Here is a 25,206-nt window from a genome sequence, read left to right on the forward strand (position 1 = left end):
TGGAGAACCAATGTAATCAATTACTTGTAAGGCCACTTCCATTTCTTATCACGAATAAAGGGTATTTTGTCTGATGTATATCTTGTCCTCGTCCCCGGACCACCCCTTTGAGAACAGTTGACCTGTAACCACAGGACTCCTGGCCCAGTGGGACCCAAAGCGAAAAGCCCTGGACGCGCCGAGAGCGCTCTGCTTAAGACTGAGAACCGAAATGCTCCCTGAATTAGGGGCATTGAGAACGCCGAGTGCAGACACAAATCGAAAAGCAGCCACCCGCGCCGCCAAGGCGGGGCCAGAACTGGCGGCAGGCGGCTGGCCCGCCCGGGATTGGAGCAGAAGCTGGGGCGGCTGAGAGCGCAGCGCGAGCTCCGGGGAGACGCCGGCCCACTGCCCGCCCGCTCGCCGCAGGTAGGCCCGGCCCACAGGAGGTGGGGCGCGGCCAGGTATCCCCAGGTAGCCGCCTCCTCCCTTCCTCCGTCGGCCGCTCCCCCGACCGAGGCAGGACCTCGCGCCGCGCGTGTTCCCCGGGAGCCCCTGTGCGGACCCCAGGCGCTTCCCGGGTTTGCGCGCGGGGGCCACCCAGACCCTGCGGAGAGCGAGGCCCGGAGCGTCGCCGAGATTTGAGGGCGCCGGAGACCGAGGGCCTGGCGGCCGAAGGAACCGCCCCAAGAAGAGCCTCTGGCCCGGGGGCTGCTGGAACATGTGCGGGGGGACACAGGTACGAGGCCTGGCGGCAGGACCTCGGCAGGGAGGGGCTTACCGGGAAGGGGCCACCTCGGCGGACTGGGTTGGATTCGAACACATAGTCGAGGGTTGCCCACAGCGACAGGTGCCCGATCAGCCCTCGGCGGGGTCCCTGAGCACGGCGTTTGTCCCAGGCACTCTCAGGGGCTGCTTTTTGGGCGCGCGTCGGGTCCCGGCGACCGAAACCGCGCGCCGGGCGCTCTTGCGCCTAGGCTTTGAGTAAAACAGGTTGGTGATTCAGTTCGACAGAAACTCAAAGTGCTGAGCTAGGGGCCTTTTATTAAAATATGTTTTTTGTTTGTTTTAGTTTGTTTGACAGTTGCCAGACTATGTTTACGCTTCTGGTTCTACTCAGCCAACTGCCCACAGTTACCCTGGGGTTTCCTCATTGCACAAGAGGTCCAAAGGCTTCTAAGCATGCGGGAGAAGAAGGTAAGCACGAAAACGTCCCTGGAACCCAGAGCCCCATAGCACAGATCTCAGTGAGAAAGTGCAGTATTTGAAATTACATACCCCCAGCAATCATAGAAACACTAAAATATCCTTTATTTTAATTTGTGGTATATTTGGCAAGGTTGTGTTTTTTTATGTTCTTTAACTGCAATTTATAGAACTTGATTTCTGTGAGTCTCCTTTAATAAGTATATATGTAAGACCTAGTTTGTGGTTAATTGAATGGAAAACCTATTTCAGCTTCTGAAAATCAGTGAGTGACATTTCTCTAGATGAAGCTGTGTGGTGATTATAATAAGCATAATTACTCGTTCTTCCTGGAAAGGCGAACCGGGAGTCCAGGATCTAGTCTGGACTTGTGAGACCCTGGGCGAGATAACTTAATCCCGTTTGGCTTGAATGTCTTCATCTGTAAAAGTGATGGGGGTGGGGCGTAAAATGATCTCTGAGGTCCTTTTTGACTTCCGATGGTCTAGCTGTCTAGATAAAAGCAGCTAGTTGAGAAAAGATTAGGTTTGGGCTTGCTAACCTAGAAGTCCACAGTTTTTAGGTTTCAGATCATTAACAGTTTGTTTCCTGCCTATATTTTAAAAGCCTAACCTAGTAAAACCAGAAGAAAAAAAAAGCCTCTGGCTCTCAGCATCCTTCTCCCTGACTATTCATGGTGCTTCCCCACTCAGTGTCAGTACTCTGGATCCACGTCTCCACACATTCCTGCCTCTTATCCCTTCTCATCAGATCCGATTCTCAGCTCATTTTCATTTGGGAAGGATCTGTTACACTAGTACTCCTAACTGACTTTATTAATGATTAATACAGCTGTGTGTGTGTTGAGATAGAACAATCCATTAACCCAAAGGCATGAAACTCTGATGACAGAATTCTAGCAACTGGATAGGCTAGCTAGAGGGATAGGGAGAGATTTTGGAAGAGGATCCTTTTTAGTCCCTCTCAAGCTGCACCGTATATGTAAGTCCACTTAGAAGGTTGCACTTATAAGTTTCCATAATCAGATGCTCTTCCCTAAAATGATTGTGAGTGCAATCATTCATTCACATGACACGGGTATAAGAGACACTCTCGCCGGCACAGTGGCTCACACCTGTAATCCTAGCACTTTGGGAGGCCGAGGCGGGTGGATCACCTGTGGTCAGGAGTTTGAGACCAGCCTGGCGAACATGGTGAAACCCCGTCTCTACTAAATATACAAAAATTAGCCTGGCTTGGTGGCACATGCGTATAATCCCAGATACCCGGGAGGTGGAGGCTGCAGTGAGCTGAGATCGTGCCACTGCACTCCAGCCTGGGCGACAGAGGGAGACTCTATCTCAAAAAATAAAAATAAAAATAAAGAAATAAATAAAAGACAGTCTCAAGGACACCACAAGCTATGGAAGGAATTTAGAGGTCATACTTGAGTGGAGGGCTGGAGATGTCTATGGGAATGTGAATGAGGGATCCAACACATTTGAAAAGACAACTTGTTCAGTCAGTCACCACTTGATGAACACATGCTAAGTGCCAGGCCCCATGCTGTGTGGTGAAGACATAGAAATGAAAGACTGCAATCTCTGCCCTGGAGGACATCTTCCTCTGGTGCGGGAGGCAGGGTGTTTGTTAAACAGACAATCTCCATCAACTGTATAACAGAAGCCAGAACAGAGAACTGAGAGCAGAGGAAAGAGTGAGTAGCAGTAACTCTGCCTCAAGAGAGTTGTATGGCAGAGAAGCCAATGCCTTCCATCTGCAAATGGGCTATAATAAATGGAGATATGAAAAGTAACTGGAAATAAAAGACCTTTGGTGAAATTCTTTTTTTTTTTTTCCCAGACAGAGTCTCGCTCTGTCTCCCAGGCTGGAGTGCAGTGGCATGATCACGGCTCACTGCAACCTCCACCTCCTGGGTTCAAGCAATTCTCCTGCTTCAGCCTCCTGAGTAGCTGGGATTACAGGTGCGCACCACTGTCCCAGCTAATTTATTTTGTATTTCTAGTAGAGACGGGGTTTCACCATGTTAGCCAGGCTGGTCTTGAACTCCTGACCTCAGGTGATCCGCCCACCTCGGCCTCCCAAAGGGCTGGAATTACAGGCGTGAGCTACCATGCCTGGCCCTAAAGTCTGATAAAGCATGACGGTGGAGTTGAAATGACTGAAAAAGAGCTATTCAGAAAACACGAGGAGATAGAAGTGAGGAGGAGAATGGAATATCTGGGTTGGTGAATTTATAGCAGTGAAATGCATGGACAGCCTCTTAGGATAGTCTAAGACAGGAAAAATAGAGAAGGGTAGAGAATCTAAGGAAGCAGAGCCAAGGCCATTGCATCCTCCAGCCATGGTCAAGGGGAAAATAGGAGCTCCTGCTGAAAGCCAAGGGTGTTTCAAGGGCAGGGAAGTTTGCTTCCTTTCAATTAAACACAAGTTCAGGGTTACTTAGAATCCAGTAACAAAAGACAGTATTTCTCCTGAGATCATAAGGGATGCAGGGAAAAATTTGATCTGGCACCAAAAGTCAGTCAGCGACAGAATCAGAACTTTCACACTCAGGGAAGTGGCAAACAGCAGCCCCTGGAAGGCAGATTTAATACAGTGTTAATCATAATAGCATGATTAATCATAAATATCATATTTATGATATTGGCATAAATATTATTTCAGGAAAAATAAAAATGTTTGTGGCTCTCCCTTTTTTTGTTTCCTCTTTCAAAGTAGCTTTTGAGTTCCATGGGGGTGTATTTTTAATAACTCAACCTACTGGAACAGAAGACTGTCATGAGAAATTTGGCACTGCTCTTTTTAGCCAATAAAATGTAAGGATCTGGACATATTTGAGAAGTACACAGAGGCAGATATCTAATTCTCCATTCTGAACTTAGATTTCATGCAGTAAGTATAGCTAAGTGAGGCAGGCTATGGGTTGCTTAATCAATAGTTTGATACCTTAAACCTATGCCGAGCTGAGAAACACCAGACTATACCTATGAATTGCTTCAACTGGTAGACTTTAGGTCCAAGAGTTTCCTCCCAGTATAGCAAAGTTGAGTTTGTTCATTCAGTCAGTAATTTTTTGAGCACCTCTTATGGGCCAAGAACGAATATCCTTGCTTTAATGGAGGTTTTCTTCTAGTGAGGAGAACAGAGTGGTAACAAATAAGTAAAGCATGTGGAAAACCAGATGGTGATGAGTACTATGGAGAAAGGCAGAGTGTGGACAGGGAGTGCCAGGAGTGGGTGGGTGGGGTTGGGGGTTCAAGGTAGCATTGAACAAAATCCTGAAGGATGTGAGAGAGCAAACTGAAAGAAGAAAGTTCTCTTCAGAAGAAACAGTAAGTACAAAGGCCAGAGAGAACCAGGTGTGTTGGAAGCCAGCATAGCTACAACAGAATACGTGAGGGATAGTGGTAGGAGATGAGGTTAGAGGGGTAAGGGCTTGGGGACCAGACGGAGAAGGGCCTTGTAAGCCATTGTAATGACTTTGGCTTTTACTCTGCAGGGGGTAGAATTGCTGTTAGAAGGTTTTTAAAAAGCAAAGTAGGAACAAAGTCGATCTTGTCTTTTAAAGGGCCCTCTTTGGCTGTTATGTCAAAAACAGATGGTAGAGCAGCAAGGAGACCCTTGGAAGACCATTGTAGGAATCCCAGTGAGGGGTGATGGAGGCTTGGAAAATTTTTCATTCTATTTCCATTTGGTGGTAATATAACATCTACAAGAAGACAAAGGAGGAAACAGAATAGAAATATTTCATCACACTAGCCCCTCTATCTACCTTTTAGAATACTTTTTAAAACAACTATCACCAATTATCCCATTGTAGCTTCCTGCTTGGTTTGAATAGCCCCTATCTGTTATTTATAACATAGAAATGGACACTGTAGAATATTGCTGCTCCCCCAAAATATAATGTGAACTACATACATAATTTAAATTTTTCCAATAGCCACATTTTAAAACTAAAAAATAATAGGTGAAATTAATTTTAATAATGTATTTAATTTAATCTTGTGTCTGAAATATCACCATTTTAAAATATAAGTAATATAAAACATTATGGAGACATTTCACGTTCTTTTTTTTTTTAACACCAAGTCTTTGAAATCCTTGTGTGTATTTTACACTTACAGCAAATTTCAATTCCGACAAGCCACATTTCTTATTTATTTATTTATTTATTTAGAGATAGGATCTTGCTCTGTCACCCAAGCTGGAGGGCAATGGCATGATCTCCCCTCACTGCAACCTCTGCCTCCTGGCCTCAAGTGATCCTCCCACCTCAGCCTCCCGAGTAGCTGGAACTATAGGTGTGCACCACCACACCGGGCTAATTTTTTGTATTTTTTGTAGAGACGGGGTTTCATCTTGTTGCCCAAGCTGGTCTCCAACTCCTGGGCTCAAGCGATCCACCTGCCTCAGCCTGCTGGGATTACAGGCATGAGCCACCACTCCCAGCCACAAGCTGCATTTCAAGTGCTCAATAGCCATGTGTGGCTAATGGCTACCGTATTAGACAAAATAGTTCTAGAACATTCAGACCTGTTTGGAAAGATAATTCATTTGTGGAAAAAATATCTTGGACAAAATGTGACTGTTCTCAAAGGGCCAAAAATAAATGTACAACTTGAGGTCACTCAAAAATCAGTATGAGTTTTCCAGACCATGATCTCTCATGAACAGTCTTTCAATTGCCTACTTTAATACATTCTTTCCTTAGAAATGGTGAGCAGTGAAAAGTATCCACACTTTTAAATTCTTTTAAGCATTGTGATGTAGTTCTCAGTTTCTGAATTCCAGTCTCAGTAATATGATCTGAAGCAAAATATCTTAAGCTTTGTTTGTGTGACACGAGAACAAGTTTAAAGTTTGTGGGTTTTGAAAATACTACCATGGTTGGATGCTTTGGTTTTGTGTCAGCCTGTTCTTAACCTGTAGTGTTTACCATTTACCTTCCCGTCAAATGTAAAGGGAACCTTATAAAACATTATAGACACGTATGTGGGGTGTACCGTAGAGGGAGCTACTGCTTTGGAAAGGACTAAATGTCTTTAGTTAAATCTTATAATTAGCTTATAGTTTTATTAATGTAGAAGTTTAGAATTTTATAAGTTTTAGCATAAACTTGAATACAGCAATTTTAATATAAAAGTATTAATTTTTAATTTAAGAACTTGGCCAGGCACGGTGGCTCACGCCTGTAATCCCAGCACTTTGGGAGGCTGAGGTGGGTGGATCATGAGGTCAGGAGTTCAAGACCAGCCTGGCCAAAATAGTGAAACCTCGTATCTACTAAAAATACAAAAATTAGCTGGGCGTGGTGGCACATGCCTGTAGTCCCAGCTACTTGGGAGGCTGAGGCAAGAGAATCGCTTGAACCCGGGAGGCGGAGATTGCAGTGAGCTGAGACCGTGCCATTGCACTCCAGCCTCGGTGACAGAGTGAGGCCCCCTCTCAATGATAATAATAATAATAATTAATAACTTAAAGAGATCTTAGTGATTATTTAATCCCCAATTTTATAAATTAGGAAATGGCAGCCCAAAGAATATAAGCGACTTATCTCAGAATACACACCTGATAACTTAAGCTAAATCAGAACCAAAAATCTGTCTTCTCTCAGTTCAATATGTTGTCTATGATGCCCCACTAATTTTTCTCAGTCAAAATAACAGGGAACCAATTCTTTAGAAATAGACCTGTCAATTATTGGAAAAATAATTATCTAGAGGGAAAAGAGATATTTAAATAATTTTTACTTATACTATTAATTTTGGACATAATCAACTCCAGTGGAATTATGCTAACTTTGTATTTCACATTTATCAGAAATTATCTTCACAGATGCTTTTTCTTTCTTTTTTGGGGGGTTAGATTTTAAAGCTTTACAAAAAAGTTTGGTATAATTTAGCCACATCAAGAGAACTATTCACTTTTTTCCACAATTAAAACAGGAATTTTTTGACTATTTTTGATCAATGTTTAAGTCTTTTTCATTACTTTATTAGTGTTTACATCAAAAGAAGAAGCAAACTTTTTCATACATAGACGCCTTCTGTATAATAGATTTGATCTGGAGCTCTTCACTCCCGGCAACCTAGAAAGAGAGTGCAATGAAGAACTTTGCAATTATGAGGAAGCCAGAGAGATTTTTGTGGATGAAGATAAAACGGTAATGTGGTTGATTATGTTAATTAGCTGAAAACTTTAAATTGTACTTAAGGAAGTGGCACTTTCAGTTATTAGAGATTTTATGCCTTAAACAAAATCAGGATTATGTACCTGTTATCTCTTTCTACTTCCTTAAAATGGTAATTAACCTATTTAGACTTGGCTTTACACCTAATTAACTGGTTTCATAGTAGTTAGTAAATTATTGACTGTTGTGATTTTGTTTATTATATTTAAAAGTAATCATGGTGCAGTGTGAATTTAACTCCAAGATTTTGTGGTTAGTGCTCTAACTCAGGCTTCAATATTTATGACTGAGTAATTTGTCCTATCGGTGACCTTACCTTTTTCGATGACCCATATTTGTATTTCAAGTATTTACTGGAAGTCTGCTATGTGCCAGGTATTCTCCTTGAACACGAGGATACAAAATATATAGCCCTTGTATTCGGAAGTATATTATTTGGTCTACCAGTGTAATTTGAGGGAAACATTTTTAAAAGTTCTTTCTTAGAATATAACTAAATTCTGTTAATCTTGATAAGGTACAAAACAGATGGCATTGTGCCTGTGATAATCTGGCATAGTCTTGAAAAATGTTAAGTAACTGAGATGATGATGATGATGATGATGATGATGATGATGATGATGATTTGGAGACGGAGTCTCGCTCTGTTGCCCAGGCTGGAGTGCAGTGGAGCAATCTCGGCTCACTGCAACCTCCACCTCCCGGGTTCAAGCCATTCTCCTGCCTCAGCCTCCCAAGCAGCTGGGACTACAGGCGCATGCCATCACGCCTGGCTACTTTTTTGTATTTTAGTAGAGACAGGGTTTCACCATGTTGCCCAGGCTGGTCTCAAACACCTGAGCTCAGGCAATCCGTCTCCATCGGCCTAACAAAGTGCTAGGATTACAGGCATGAGCCACCACGCCTGATCCTAAATTCTTTACTTTTGTAGATTTCATAACCTTAGCTCCCTTTTCCCTTTCTTAAGAGTCTTATTTTACTTTTTGGTCAATAAGAACCTCCCCAGGTATCCTTCCCTACAAGTATTTGCTGTTTCTATTAAGAAGGAAAATGAAGCATATACTGTGTAGTTGTGCCTGTTGGAATTTTATTCTGTTTTTCACAAACCTTTTATAATTTTATCATAGTTCCTTAAAATTCATTTCTATTCTCTCAAGTAGCACTGAACTTAAAATTGTCTCAACAATGTCTTCCCAAATCAATAAATACCTTTCAATAAGATCTCCCAGAAGGGCACAGTGGCTCATGCTTATAATCCCAGCACTTTGCGGGGCAGAGGTGGGAGGATTACTTGAGCCCAGGAGTTCAAGACCAGCCTGGGCTTCATGATGAAACTCCATCTCTACAAAAAAGAAAAAATTACCTGGGCGTGGTGGCATGCGCCTGTAGTTCCAGCTACTCAGGAGGCTGAGGTGGGAGGATCGTTTGAGCCTGGAAGGTCAAGGCTGCAGTAAGCCATGATCACACCACTGCACTCCAGCTTGGGCAACAGAGCAATCCTGTCTGGAAAAAAAAAAATCTCCTGAGACAAACTGAGGGCTTACCTCCCATAGAAAACTTCAGTCTCCTGTTCAATCATGATAGTGGGTCCACAGCCTCAACTTCTACCTTTGGTACTTTCACCTACTCTCTAATGCAATAATTTCCCCCAATGCCTTAGTGGGGGCTCCAGTCAGGTGAAGGGAAAATAGCAGGCACAGTAGTAAAGAGCTGGGACTGGCAGTAATCCCTTGACAATTAGAGAGATGGCAGAGGCAGTCGTGGGTGGTAGTGCTTTAATTAGAGTGAGTCACACCCTCCAGCTTGAATGAACTGGTCTCCTACCTATAGTGCATACCAAGAGTTTACTACCCCTAGTCTAGGTCATTAGGACCAAATGAAATATGATAATAAAGATATTGAATAAAGTTGGAAATTTTACCTTTTTTTTAGATCGCATTTTGGCAGAAATATTCAGCTAAAGGACCAACCACAAAATCAGGTAAAACAAGAATTGATCAAATTTAATGCTTTTCTCGTCCTCTCTCTGTTGTAATACATTTTAGTTTTATTGTTTGAGTTTGGTTGTTGCTCAACATACATACCTTATAAATCCAAGGAGATTTCTCAACTATGCACTGGGCTATCTCAGACAGAAAAGGACAGATTCATCTATTTATACACTGAAAATCAAGTTTGGTGAGATATTAGGAAAATGAGATAATGGGCTTAAAGCTGTTTTAAACAGCTCAGCTAAGTCAAGACTTGCACAGAATAAAAGTAGATTCTATTCATTTCAAGATGTAAGCTATTTTAACATTTTTTCTTTTTTACCATTAAAGGCAGATGGAACATTTATGTTAGATAAATTAAGATTGTTGGATCGAATTAAGTAACTTGTAGAGAGGGGAGATCCTTTATCTCATCTGTGTTGACCATCTCTAGCTGCATTTTAGTCAGGTGTTTTTTTTTGCCAGCAATTCTTTCATTCCTCTTAGGTAGGGCCCCCTCCATGGCAGGTTATATTGCATAGCTACCCTGAGTTGCTTAATAAATATTATCTCAGTGGTTAATACCAAAGTATGTCTAGGTGAGCAGCGAATATGTTTATCCCACTTAATGCTGAATATTATCCATTTAATAAATGGATATTTTAAATATTTTTAAATAAATAATTTTTAAATAAATAAATTTAAATAAATATATTTTGAAAATTATTAAAATATAAATATTATATTTTGAATATTATTAAAATATAAATATTATATTTTGAATATTATTAAAATATAACTATTATATTTTGAATATTATTAAAATATAGATGTTATATTTTGAATATTATTAAAATATAAATATATTTTGAATACTATTAAAATATAAATAGTATATTTTAAATATTATTAAAATATAAGTAGTATATTTTAAATATTATTAAAATATAGTAGTATATTTTAAATATTATTAAAATATAGTAGTATATTTTAAATATTATTAAAATATAGTAGTATATTTTAAATATTATTAAAATATAAGTAGCATATTTTAAATATTAAAATATAAGTAGCATATTTTAAATATTATTAAAATATAAGTAGTATATTTTAAATATTATTAAAATATAAGAAGTATATTTTAAATATTATTAAAATATAAGTAGTATATTTTAAATATTATTAAAATATAAGTAGTATATTTTAAATATTTAAATAAATAAATATATTTTAAATAAATAAATACATTTATATTTTAATAAATAAAAGAATAACCATAACTAGGGCTTTTAGAAGTGTCATTTAAATTTTTTTCAGGTAGATTCTCTAGCACAAAGACTTGAAAGAAGTCAACATCAATGATTAGATGCTGTATAATGTGTTTAGACCCAGGATTAAATTTGTTGAAATCATAGGTGATGCTATATAGTTGTTATATTTATGTTATTTTAATGATTTATTTTAAGATGGCAACAAAGAGAAAATTGATGTTATGGGCCTTCTGACTGGATTAATTGCTGCTGGAGTATTTTTGGTTATTTTTGGATTACTTGGCTACTATCTTTGTATCACTAAGTGTAATAGGCTACAACATCCATGGTAAGTACTAAGTGAAATTATTTAATTCATTACTAGACATTCTATATTATTATTTTAACAATGGGTCAAGCAAATGGCTGCCTATTTTCTTAAATAAGCCTTTTATTTTGGAAGAATTTTAGATGTATAGGGAAGTTGCAAAGGTTAGTACAGAGAGTTCCCACATATCCATCACCCAATTTCCCACATTGTTAATATCTTGTATTACCATAGTAGATTTATCAAAACTAAGAAAATGACATTGGCTCATGACTATTAACTAAACTCCAGACTTTGATTTCGGCAGTTTTCCCACAGGTGTTTTCTTTCTGCTGCAGGATCCAGTCAAGGTACCACACTGCATTTAGCTGTCATGTCTTCCCAGCCTCTCTAGTCTGTGACAATTGCTTGGTCTCCTAATTTAACATTTACATAAACAACCTAATGATGCTATTTCTAAGGTCCTTCGAAAGAATACAAGAAGTTTCACATATGTCAGCTTCATTTTTCTGTATTTCCTTCTTAAGCAAGAGGCAGATACCAGTGTCTTCACATTATTTCCAGAGGCAAGAAGTCCTGTAGTTTACTCTGAGCCACAGAGTTAGCAGATCCACATGGCTACCCAAATAGAAACAGTGTAACTGGCTTTTAAATTCAACTATTTTTATTAACACTTTAAATAGAAGTTAATAAAATAAAATGCTTACCAATTGAGGATAATAGCACATTGATAAAGCTTCAGAAAGATTCATAATGACCATAATTGTTTGCATAATAGAAGCTCAGCATCCTTATTGAAATAAAAAGTACTGATTATCTTCCCAGTAAGTATGGCTGAGTAGGTGTAGAAACAATCTTATTTAAAAAAAAAAAGCAGCAGATGCTAAACAGGCTATTAGAAATTGATACTTATCACTATTCACACTTTCAAATTCTATGAACAAGCTCAAGGTGGCGATCATGTTCCTTTCTTTTGTGATAACGATCATTTTACTTATCTTTTCAGCAAAATGGGCAGTGTTTTTGTATCCCCCCAAAAGAATAGAAAGTATTCTTTATCATATATATTAGAAGACTCTTTGTCTTCTAAATTAATAATAGCTTTCAAGTCATATCAAGTAAAATTTAAATTTTACATAACGATTGACTTGTATTGTTCAAAAAATGTCAGTGTCATGAAAGACAAAGAGAGGCTAAAGAACTAACTGTTCCAAATTAAAGTAAATGACATGACAATTAATGCAATGTGTGATCCTGGACTGAATCCTAGACCAAAACAATAAATTGCTAAAAAGGAAAATTTGCCTGGCGTGGTGGCTCACGCCTATAATACCAGCACTTTGGGAGGCCAAGGTGAGAGGATCACTTGAGGCCAGGAGTTCAAGACTCAAGACCATCCTGGGCCACATAGTGAGACTCCTATCTCTATAAAAAGAAATTCAAAAATTAGCTGGGCATGGTGGCCTGAGGCTGTGGTCTCATCTGCTTGTGGGGCTGAGGTGGCAGGATCATTTGAGCCTAGGAAGTCAAGGCTGGAGTGAGCCATAATTGCACCACTGCACTCCAGCCTGGACAACAACAACAACAACAACAAAAAGGAAAATTTAGGAGAAAATTTGAATATAGTTACATATTAGATAATAGTAATGAATCAATGTTAATTTAAATATTCCAAATTTATGTGAAGATCTTTTCAAAATACTTAATTCTGTAGTGGTTCTAAAATTCTATCGGCAGTCACAGTAAAAAACAGAAGCTAATTACAACAATGTGGCATCTAAAATTATTTTTAATTGGTTAAATATTTAGAGTTTTTGTTCATTTTAAAAGAGGATTGTACAACTATTCAAATCTAAATACAATATAAAAATAGGCCTATAAGAAACTGGAAGACTTTAATCACAACTGTTTAATTGGTTTAAAGTTTTTCTTCATTGTTTCATATCCAGATATAAAATGAAAATAGAATGACATGTATAGGAAGGGCACCAAACTGGGAATTTGGAGGCAAAAATTCTCATGTTAATTTTGCCACTATTTATGGAGCTTGAAGCAAATTCCTTGATTTTTTTAAGATCTTTCCTCATCTAAAAGAGGAATGGGCCGGGCACGGTGGCTCACGCTTGTAATCCCAGCACTTTGGGAGGCCGAGGCGGGCGGATCACGAGGTCAGGAGATCGAGACCACGGTGAAACCCTGTCTCTACTAAAAATACAAAAAAAATAAGCCGGGCGTGGTGGCGGGCGCCTGTAGTCCCAGCTACTCGGAGAGGCTGAGGCAGGAGAATGGCGTGAACCCGGGAGGCAGAGCTTGCAGTGAGCCGAGACTGTGCCACTGCACTCCAGCCTGGGCGACAGAGCAAGACTCCGTCTCAAAAAAAAAAAAAAAAAAAAAAAGAGGAATGAAGGGAATAGCCTGTGATTCCTCTTAAAGTTCCTTAATGTTTTTTTATTTTGCCAAAGATGAGAACAAATTTTTTGCCCTTGATTATATTGTCAGAATTTTTAAAGTTATTTAATAAAAAGAAGCTTTGCTGGGCGCAGTGGCTCACACCTGTAATCCCAGCATTTTGGGAGGCCAAGCCAGGCAGATCACCTGAGGTCAAGAGTTCAAGACCAGCCTGACCAACATGGAGAAACCCCCGTCTCTACTAAAAATACAAAATTAGCCAGGCATGGTGGCACATGCCTGTAATCCCAGCTACTCGGGAGGCTGAGGCAGGAGAATCACTTGCACCCGGGAGGCAGAGGTTGTGGTGAGCCCAGATCAAGCCATTGCACCCTAGCCTAGGCAGCGAGAGTAAAACTCTGTCTCAAAACATTAATTAATTAAAAACTAAAAAGAAGCTTTTACATATATACACATGTGAATGAAATTAGTAAATATAAAAGATACATTTTCCTCTAAAATTTAATAAAAATATTTTCTCTTGAAGGAAGTTTATTATTATTATTATTTTGAGATGGAGTCTTGCTCTGTTGCCCACGCTGGAGTGCAATGGCATGATCTTGGCTCACTGCAACCTCTGCCTCCCGGGTTCAAGCAATTCCGCTGCCTCAGTCTCCTGAGTAGCTGGGATTACAGGCGTGTGCCACCACACCCAGCTAATTTTTGTATTTTTAGTAGAGACGGGGTTTCACCATGTTGGCCAGGCTAGTCTCCAACTCCTGGCTTCAAGTGATCCGTCTCCTTCGGCTTCCCAAAATTTTCGGATTACAGGCATGAGCCACCGTGCCCAGCCAGAAGAAAGTTTAAAGTAGGTTGTTTCATTTCATCTGGTGTTAATTGCTTAAAAAATCATTTCCATTGTGATAAGAGCATCTGAAAACGTGCTGATTATGGAGGCTAAGGTCTTTAAAAAGATTTTATCCTGTTTTTTGCCTACAAAAGTAATACATGCATTATTTTAAAATTCAAATATTATAGAAAGGTATAATAGAAAAAATGAAAGTCCTCATAATCCTACTTTTCAAAAATAACCACTATTATGAATTTGGTATGTAAAACTCCAGAATTTTTTCTATGTATATACTATTCAGTTGGTGCAAAAGCAATTGTGGTTTTTGCCATTTAAAGTAATGGCAATTGCTTTTGTACCAACCTAATAACATATTTTATGTTTTCAAAAGAAATGTTTGTTACACGTCCTCCTCTGCAACTTGCCTTTGGCACTAAACAATATAATTTAAATATATTTCCAGTGCAGTACATTTTTAAAAAATAGTACAATATATGTAACATAAAATTTACCATCTTAACCGTTTTTAAGTATACAGTTCAGTAGTATTAAGTTGATTCACTGTTGTGCAACCAATCCCCCGTTTTTCTATTTTTTTTTTTATTTTGCAACAGTGAAGTTCTGTGCCCAGTGAACAAACGGTTTCCCATTCTCCCCCTCTCTAGGCTTTGGCAACCACTATTTTACTTTTTGTCTCTGAATTTTACTACAATAACACCTCATATAAGTGGAAGCATACAGTATTAGTCTATTTTTGACTGGCTTATCTAGCGCAGTAATTTTAAATCATTAATAGAGTCTCTTTAAAATGTTTTATTGCAGCATTTCATTTATGTTTGATGAAGTTTTTTTAAATTCTAAAATATAGTAAGATGTGATTCCTTTCTAAATTATGTTAGTCCTAGCCCAGCTCCTGTTTCTGGAAGAGACCACCAAGGTGTATTCTCCCTATCCTAGAAATAGATATGGTATAGTGGTTCACTGTGTGAGCTCTGGAGCCAGACTGCCTGGATTCAAAACCCTGGTACGCCACTAACTAGCCATTTGACTTTGGACATGTTACTTAAACTTATACTCTGCCTCAGTTTCTCTGTGAGTAAATCGAAGGTAATAATCTGACCCACCACATTACATAGTTCCAGAGAGTTGCCATTCACATGGGCTATTGTATGAATGGTACCCTCTGATTTTTGTAGTATGGTAGCTCAGATAATAACTGTATGTATGTCATAAGGGACTTACAGGATTTAAATGATGTGATACACAAAAAGTACTTAAGAGAGTGCTTGGTAGCAAGAGTAGCAAGTACTCAATAAATGTTAGCTATTATTATTATTATTATTTTGAGATGGAGTCTAGCTCTGTCACCCAGGCTGGAGTACAGTGGCATGATCTCGGCTCACTGCAACCTCTGCCTCCCGGGTTCAAGCGATTCTCCTGCCTCAGCCTCCCAAGTAGCTGAGATTACAGGCATCTGCCACCACGCCCAGCTAATTTTTGTATTTTTAGTAGAGATGAGGTTTCACCATGTTGGCCAGGCTGGACTTGAACTCCTGACCTCAAGTAAACCTGCTGCCTTGGCCTCCCAAAGTGCTGGGATTACAGGCATGAGCCACCATGCCCAGTCCAGCTATTATTATTATGAATTTGCAAACTAAGATTTTTCTAAAAAGCTTTCACTGGAATGTTTATGTATTCCCATCCAATGTTTGTATTTCTTTAAAAATATGTTAGACTGTAAATGAACTGCAGATTTTCCAGTGTTCATATAAAATTAAAACATATTATCAGAAAGTAATATAGGTAATCAGAAAGTATTATATTGCAAATAAGTTTTCTTCAAATTTGGTAGATCTACCAAAATTTTATTTGGCCTATGAAATCTCCCTAGCTTACCTGACCTTTATGATCTTGTAAAAAACAAAAAAAAAACAAAAAGAAAAAAATCTCCCTTAGCTGTATTTATAACCATCTTCCACATCACCTGCTGTTGCTAACCATGTACTGTACACCACTTCACACTACCTTCTCTTTCAGTATTCTCAGTATTTGTATAGTGTATTATGGCACATAAAGGAGCTTACATGGAGTGATTACCATTTGAGTGAGGCAACTACATAACAAAAAAGCAACTTGGATATAAACTTGTAAGATAGAGAACACTCGGCTGAGCGCGGTGGCTCACGTCTGTAATCCCAGCACTTTGGGAGGCCAAGACGGGCGGATCATGAAGTCAGGAGATCGAGACCATCCTGGCTAATACGGTGAAACCCTGTCTCTATTAAAAATACAAAAAAAAAAAAAAAATTAGCCAGGCGTGATGGCGGGTGCCTGTAGTCCCAGCTACTTGGGAGGCTGAGGCAGGCAAATGGCGTGAACCCGGGAGCTTGCAGTGAGCCGAGATTGCACCACTGCACTCCAGCCTGGGCAACAGAGCAAGACTCCGTCTCAAAAAAAAAAAAAAAAAAGATAAAGAACACTTTTCTTATAAATGGCTAGGAATGTCAAGCAGGTATACCATCAGTGTGGGATACAACTAGTCACTTTGGCGGACATGAGTTTTAGAAGAATTAACTAGGAAGGGGTGTTTCAAGAAAGTGGACCCACAGGAGCAAAGACGGGTACTATCCAAGGCTCATATAGGAGATGATAAGCAAAATAGTCTTGACCAAAGGTTTTTTTAAAAAATAATTGTAAGCCAAGGCCAGGCACGGTGGCTCATGCCTGTAGTCCCAGCTTTGGGAAGCCAAGGCAGGAAAATCGCTTGAGCCCACGAGTTTGAGATCAGCCTGGGCAACATGGCAAAACCCCATCTCTACTAAAAATACAAAAAAAAATTGGCCAGGTGTGGTGGTGTGTGCCTTTATACCCAACTACTAGGCGGGCTTAGGTAGGAGGAGCACCTGAGCCCAGGAAGTGGAGGCTACTGTGAGCCGTGATCATGCCATTACACTCCAGCCTGGACAATGGGAGAGAGACCCTGTCTTAATAATAAAAATAATAATGATAATAATAATAATTGTAGAGACAGGATCTCACTATGTTGCCCAGGCTGATCTGGAACTCCTGGCCTCAGGCAATCTTCCTGCCTCTGCCTCTCAAAGTGCTAGGATTACAGGCATGAGCCATGGGGCCAAGCCCTTGACCAGAGATTTAAGAGCTGTGATGAAGAGTAGTGAGTGACTGGGGAAATGTTGTATAATTGGAATGGCAGCCACGAATTTACATTTGAGTTGCCAGACATGAGGTGGACCACTTAAACAGAGGATTAAAAGGAAAAATAGCCTTTGGGGAAGGTTTTTGAGAATGTGGTAATATGCTAGGTTCTAGGAACACAGGGTTGAGTAAAACAAGCATAGTGTCTGCCCCCATGGCTCTTATACTCTGGTTTTCTTAAGTAATGTGTGCCAGAGCTGGGAGAAACAGGAAGAGAGAGGAAAACCAATAAGGATGCTAGCATGGCAATTCAGATGTGAGGTAACGAGTTTGAACCTGTCTTCAGGAAAAAGTAGTCATAGAACTTGATGCCTGATTAGAAAGAACTTGGGGCCACGCATGGTGGCTCATGCCTGTAATCCCAGCACTTTGGGAGGCCGAGGCAGGCAGATCACAAGGTCAAGAGATTGAGACCATCCTGGCCAACACGGTGAAACCCCGTCTCTACTAAAAATACAAAAATTAGCTGGACGTGGTGGCGCACACATATAGTCCCAGCTACTCGGGAGGCTGAGGCAGGAGAATTGCTTGAACCAGGGAGGCAAAGGTTGCAGTGAGCCAAGATCCCGCCACTGCACTCCAGCCTGGCAACAGAACGAGACTCTGTCTCAAAAAATAAATAAAGAACGAACTTGGGAATGTTGGAACAATATAACTTGAACCTAAGCTTCTGTGCTGAAGAAATATATATGGAAGCTGGGAGAAGGAAAACAAAATTTGGATTTGACAGGACAAAATGGTTCATATTTTATTTATTTATTTTTTTGAGACAGAGTTTTGCTCTTGTTGCCCAGGCTGGAGTGCAATGGCGCAATCTCGGCTCACTGCAACCTCTACCTCCCGGGTTCAAGTGATTCTCCTGCCTCAGCCTCCCAAGTAGCTGGGGTTACAGGCATGCACCACCATGCCTGCCTGGTTTTGTATTTTTAGTAGAGACGGGGGTTTCACCATGTTGGTTCAGGCCAGTCTTGAACTCCTGACCTCATGTTATCCACCTGCCTTGGCTTCCCAAAGTGCTGGGATTACAGGTGTGAGCCACTGCACCCGGCCAAAATAGTTTACATTTTAAAGATAGCTCAAGAAAGGATAAAACAACAAAGAGACTAATAATCCACGTTTTTTAAATGAAGGACTTGAATGGACATTTCTCTAAAAATATATGAATGGCCAACAAGCACTTGAAAGGTGTTCAACGTTAGACATTAAGGAAAGGGAAATTAAATCAAAACCACAGTGAGAGCCAGGTGCAGTGGCATGCACCTGTAATTCCAGCTATTCTAGAATAGCTGGAATAATAATTTTTAAAATAACAAGTATTGGCAAGGATATGGAGAAATTGGAACCTCATATGCACATTGCCAGTAGGAATGTAAAACGGTACAGCCACTGTGGAAAACAGTTTGACAGTTCCTCAGAAAGTTAAATGTAGAATTACTGTATGACCCAGCAATTTCACTTCTAGATTTGTATCCAAAAGCATTAAAAACAGGAACTCAAACAGATACTTGTACACCAATGTCCATAGTAGCATTATTCAAATAACCAAAGGGTTGATGGAAATAGCCCAAGTGTCCATCAAAATGTGGTATATCCATGCAATGAAATATTATTCAGCCATAAAAAATAATGAAGTTCTGATACGTGCTACAATATGGATGAACCTTGAAAACATGATACCAAGTGAAAGAAGCCAGACACAAAAGAACAACTATTGTATGATTCCACTTATAGGTAATGCCTAGGATAGGCAAGATCTAGGATAGGCAAATTCATAGAGACAAAAAGTAGATTAGAGATTACCTTGGGATGGGAGGATAGGGATGTCCTAGTCTATTTGTGCTGCTATAGCAGAATACTTGAGACTGGGTAATTTATAAGGAACAGAAATTTATCTCTTGTAGTTCTAGAGGCTGGGAAGTCTAAGATCAAGGGACCAGCAGGTTGTATGTCTCATAAGGACACAGTCTCTGCTTCCAAGATGGTGCCTTGAACACTGCATCCTCTAGAGGGGAGGAACATTATTCCTCACATGGCAGAAAAGCAGAAGAAAGAGAGGGCACTACTCCTACAACCCCTTCTTATAGCAGCATTAATCCATTTATGAGGGCAGGACCCTCCTGACCTAAAAGCCTCCCAAAAGGCCCCACCTCCTAATACTGTTGCATTGAGGATTAAGTTTCAACATGAGTTTTGAGCGGGGCAGAAACATTCAAACCATAGCAAGGGGAACGGGGAGTTATTGCTTCTTATATACAGAGTTTCTGTTTGGGTGATGAAAGGGTTATGGAAATAGATAGTGGAGATGGTTGCACCTTGTGAGTGGAATTAATACCACTGACATGTACACTTATGAATGATTAAAATGGAAAATTTAATGTTTTATATATTATATGTAATGTTATATATTGTATATAATATGTGTATATGTATGTGTATATATACATGTTATATGTATATATAATACATACATATTATACATACATATTATATGTATATGTATATATACACATTATTTATATTTTATATATAAATATATATTTATATATTATATGTAATGTTATATATTGTATATAATATGTGTATATGTATGTATATAATTATATGTATATATACATACATATTATACATATATATTATATGTATATGTATATATACACACATTATTTATATTTTATATATAATATGTAATGTTATATATTGTATATGTGTATATGTATGTGTATATAATACATACATATTATACATACATATTATATGTATATGTGTGTGTGTATATATATATATATGTACACACCAGCCACAAAATCTTTTTACTTGGAAAACAAAAAAAGAAAGAGTAAGAATTTGGCCAGGGGTGGTGGCTCATGCCAGTAATCCCAGAACTTTGGGAGGCTGACACAGGCAGATCACCTGAGGACAGGAGTTCAAGACCTGCCTGGCCAGCATGGTGAAATCCCACCTCTACTAAAAATACAAAAATTAGCCGGGCATGATGGCAGGTGCCTGTAATCCCAGCTACTCGGGAGGCTGAGGCCGGAGAATCACTTGAACCAGGGAGGCGGAGGCTGCAGTGAGCCGAGATGGCTCCATTGCACTCCAGCCTGGGTGACAAAATGAGACTCTGTCTCAAAAAAAAAAAAAGAATTTAAGGCAACAGGTGTGAAATTAAGATTCACCTGTTGGAAGATTAAAGGTGAAATCATGAGAGTAGGTAAGTTCTCTAAGTGTAATAAAGGAGCTGGACACAGTGTCTCACGCCTATAATCCTAGCACTTTGGGAGTCCGAGGCACATTGATGGCTTGAGCCCAGGAGTTCAAGATCAGCCTGGGCAAGATGGCGAAACCCCATCTCTACCAACACAAAAAATAGCCTGGTATAGTGGTGCATGCCTGTAGTCCCAGCTACTTGGAAGGCTGAGGTGTGAGAATCGATTGAGCCAGGGAGATTGAAGCTGCAGTGAGCCAAGATCACACCACCAAACTACAGCCTGGGTGACAGAGCAAGACCCTCTCTAAAAAAATAAAATAAAATAAAGTTGGCCGGGCGTGGTGGCTCATGCCTGTAATCCCAGCACTTTGGGAGGCCGAGGTGGGTGGATCGCGAGGTCAGGAGTTCGAGACCAGCCTGACCAACATAGTGAAACCCCGTCTCTACTAAAAATACAAAAAATTAGCCAGGCGTGGTGGTGCGCACCTGTAATCCCAGCTACTCAGGAGGCTGAGGCAGGAGAAACGCTTGAATCCAGGAGGCAGAGGTTGCAGTGAGCCCAGATTGCACCTCTGTACTCCAGCCTGGGCGACAGAGTGAGACTCCATCTCAATAAATAAAATAAAAATATAAAAAATAAAGGGACAGAAGGGAAAAGGACAAAGCCCCTAAAGGATGTCCCTATAAAGCCTATAAAAATTTTGAGAAGTTAGACGAAGTAAGGAAGAATTTGTTTAACAGACCTCTATTTCCCCTATTTAGCAGATAGGAAATGAGCAAGGTCTTTCTAGGACTTTTCACTAAGACTTTATTCAGTGTGACTTTCTCCACAAGCTGGGAGTAATCCACAAGATAATGAAGAAATAGGCAAAATTTGTCTTTGGAGGTTCTTCTTTTCTTCTTTTTCACCTCATTCACAATGTTTTTCAAAAAAGTTCATGTATGTCCTTATATGCAATAGTTTCACTCAATGACTGTGAATAGCACAGTCATTATTTAGTGTCCTCGTGCTTACACTTTCTTCTCTCCCCTGCTTTTCTTCATTTTCCAACTTTTCTGTGTCACTATGTCTTTTCACCTTTTGCCGTTTTTTCCCCCGAAACATTCCTAGCTTCTTCCCTGCATAAGGGATAGAGCAGAATTCGAGTGCAGGAAGTAAAGTGGCGCTGTGATGATGACATGTCTTCCGGGTGTGTTATTATAAAATTTAAAACCCTGGATACCTTTTATTTTAAAAGGACGATTAGTTATACTTAACATTAGCACAGTATAATGCTTCTTGTTCATAGATCATCTTTATATCCATTGTCTCACTTTGTTCCCCTCAGCAACTCTCTGAGTTTCAGGGGATATTCCAAACTAGGTTTACCAGACATTCTCTTATGTTAGCATTAACTGGTAAATACTTACTAAAGTACTTTTCATCTATTGTCCCAAGAAATTCTTCCAGCAGAGTTATTTGTTTCTATATTTTGCAAATCTGAAAGTAGGGGGAGGGAGAAAGAAGCTGAGAAAGAAAAGAGTAAAAAATAAGATCATTGTCAGAAAAGCTTGCCTCATTCCTCTGTAAAAACAAGCCAAGAGGCTGGGAGCGGTGGCTCACACCTGTAATCCCAGCACTTTGGGAGGCCGAAACAGGTGGATCACCTGAGGTCAGGAGTTCAAAACCAGCCTGGCCAACATGGTGAAAACCAGTCTCTACTAAAAAAAATACAAAAATTAGCCAGGTGTGGTGGCGGGCGCCTGTAATCCCATCTATTCAGGAGGCTGAGGCAAGAGAATCACTTGAACCTGGGAGGTGGAGGTTGCAGTGAGCTGAGATCGTGCCATTGCACTCCAGTCTGGGCAACAGGAGTGAAATTCAGTCGCAAAAATAATAATAATAATAATAATAAGCCAAGAAATGAAAAGACCTTTTCATTTCTTAGTTCCTATATTTTGTGGAGGAAAACAGGCATCATAGGATGTTGCCAATTTGAGATGTTATTAGTGCATACTTTCTGATTTCAGTCATGGAAGATTGTGATGTGTAAGGAAACACTGTAGATATTTAATGACTGATGTAATTATTACATTGTTTCCATACATTAAATTTTGAAAGTCAACATGGAAAAATTTATTTATTCAAATAAAATATCTGTCTCCTCCTTTATCCTGTAAGCAAACAAATAGAACTTTTCGTCATGAGCTAATGAATGTGGCAAGTGACTGCCTACCATGAATACATTCCAGATTTCTGACAGAGGAGGAATTGTGTTGAGCTCTCTAAGTAAACTTGTGATCCTCTCAGTCACCTCTCAACTATTGAAGGGCCAATTATCCAGTTCCTGGGTTTACAGACCTTTTGCTTTTCTTCTTTCTCTGCAATTTTTCTCTCTCCTTCCCTCCAATTCAGATCTCATTATTACCTCAAAAGGAAAAATAGTGCTCTAAGAGACATATTGACTGATTTAATTTGGAAAAGTTGGCAGTATTTGGGGCCTGCTAAACTGTTTCTTGATGGGAAGAATATTGTAAATATTGACTAGAAGTTAGGGGTTATCTATGCATTTTTTTCCTTCTTCCTTTTTTTGTGGGTACATAGTGGGTATATATATTTATGAGGTACATGAGATGTTTTGATACAGGCATGCAATGTGAAATAAACACATCATGGAGAATGGCTTATCCATCCCCTATGCATTTTAATTATTTCATTAGCCATAACTATAGGAGGTTAATGTATGTACAGATACCTTATAAACAGCCTAAACAGATCGATTTATTAATGTCTAAATCATAATTTGTACTTCACAAGTGAGAAAGGAAAACCATAGGTTTAAGACCCCAGGCCCATGTTGCATTTCATTGGCTGACAAGGTTTAGTGAAAATGGTGAGACTTGAACTAAGCCATATATTTTTTTTAAGTGTTAGGCTTAGATTAGGGTAGAGGGGAGAAAAGATAGTATTTTGAGAAAGGGAACAATACCAGTGAAAGCACAGAGAAGGGCTGAGAACTTACTGCCTATACAGGGGAGTGTAAAGAAGCTGCCTTGGTAGAGCAGAGAGCTGTAAAAATAAGGTGTGGCTGCAATAAGAGAGGCTTTGAAGAGAAGGCATGGGACTTAGAACTTGACTCAGCCGGAAGTATGCTGCGGGTTTGACTTCTGAGGAGAATGATGTGAAGAAAGTACTGCTTAGGAAGGATTGGCCAGGCAGCAGGACTGCAGGAGGGAACGGAGGAGAGGGACAGGCATCAGCCTGTTGTGATTACCTCTGTGACATCTATTTCCTCGGCCTGGAATTGTGCCACCTTTCAACAAAGCCTGAATTTGGTTTTGGTTTCACATCATACTTTCAAAAAGTTTTAATCCAGGAGTAAGAGAAAAGGGAATTCACTTGTTTTGTGTCCTTATTCTAGTGCACCAGACACTGCTAGAAGCTTTCCATGCATCTTGCTCAATCCACACAAACCAGCTCTGTGGAGACAGCTGATATTAGCCCCATTTTAGAGAGGAGAAAATTGAGGTCAGTAACTTGCCTTTGGTCACATAGTTAGGAAATGACAGGATCAGATTTCTTTTTTTTTTTTTTTTTGAGATGGAGTCTCGCTCTGTCCCCCCAGGCTGGAGTGCAGTGGCGCGATCTCGTCTCACTGCAACCTCCGCTCCTGGGTTCACGCCATTCTCCTGCCTCAGCCTCCCAAGTAGCTGGGACTACAGGTGCCCACCACCACGCCCAGCTAATTTTTTTTTTTTGTATTTTTAGTAGACACGGGGTTTCACCATGTTAGCCAGGATGGTCTCGATCTCCTGACCTCGTGATCCGCACACCTCGGCCTCCCACAGTGCTGGGATTACAGGCGTGAGCCACCACACCTGGCCCAGGATCAGATTTCAAACCCATGTCTGACTTCAAAGCTCTTGGTCTTTCCACTGTACCAAAACTTTCAGAGTCTGGGGGTAAAATAAAACTGTTGTGTTAATACATTGTGTTTAATGTTTATTAAGATAGTCAGTTGGATTTTTAAATATTGTCATCTCAACCTAAAAATGCTACCTTTCCTAGACCTAAATGTTGTCTCTCTGCTTAGCTCTTCAGCCGTCTATGAAAGGGGGAGGCACACTCCCTCCATCATTTTCAGAAGACCTGAGGAGGCTGCCTTGTCTCCATTGCCGCCTTCTGTGGAGGACGCAGGATTACCTTCTTATGAACAGGCAGTGGCACTAACCAGAAAACACAGTGTTTCACCACCACCACCATATCCTGGGCACACAAAAGGATTTAGGGTATTTAAAAAATCTATGTCTCTCCCATCTCACTGACTACCTTGCCATTTTGGTATAAGAAATTTGTGTTATTTGATAGGCCTGGTGGAGTGGCTCATGCCTGTAAGCCCAGCACTTTGGGAGGTCAGGAGTTAGAGACCAGCCTGGCCAACATTGTGAAACCCGGTCTCTACTAAAAATTCAAAAATTAGCTAGGCGTGGTGGGGCATGCCTGTAGTCCCAGCTACTTGGGAGGCTGAGGCAGGAGAATTGCTCGAACCTGGGAGGCAGAGGTTGCAGTGAGCTGAGATCACGCCACTGCACTCCAGCCTGGGCGACAGAGCAAGACTCCATCTCAAAAATAAAA

The 25,206-nt window shown here is 40.0% G+C and overlaps 1 protein-coding gene across 1 annotated transcript; it reads left to right on the top strand.

Moving 5' to 3' along the window:
* Positions 1-340: 340 nt before the first annotated feature.
* Positions 341-25,206, top strand: PRRG4 (proline rich and Gla domain 4). The gene is made up of 6 exons (XM_003254378.1): positions 341-718; positions 1,052-1,176; positions 7,191-7,354; positions 9,314-9,362; positions 10,818-10,950; positions 24,665-25,206. Exons 2-6 carry the CDS (start codon positions 1,074-1,076, stop codon positions 24,894-24,896), a joined length of 681 nt encoding a protein of 226 aa, XP_003254426.1. The 5' UTR covers positions 341-718; positions 1,052-1,073; the 3' UTR covers positions 24,897-25,206.

The sequence above is a fragment of the Nomascus leucogenys genome, chromosome 15 (genome assembly GCF_006542625.1).
Source record: "Nomascus leucogenys isolate Asia chromosome 15, Asia_NLE_v1, whole genome shotgun sequence".
NCBI classification, from domain to species: Eukaryota; Metazoa; Chordata; class Mammalia; order Primates; family Hylobatidae; genus Nomascus; species Nomascus leucogenys.

Coding starts and splice junctions, on each gene's coding strand:
- PRRG4 (XM_003254378.1), top strand. CDS start 1,074: ATGTTTACGCTTCTGGTTCTACTCAGCCAACTGCCCACAGTTACCCTG. Junction 1,177..7,190: donor TAAGCATGCGGGAGAAGAAG/GTAAGCACGAAA, acceptor TTACTTTATTAG/TGTTTACATCAAAAGAAGAA. Junction 9,363..10,817: donor AGGACCAACCACAAAATCAG/GTAAAACAAGAA, acceptor ATTTATTTTAAG/ATGGCAACAAAGAGAAAATT.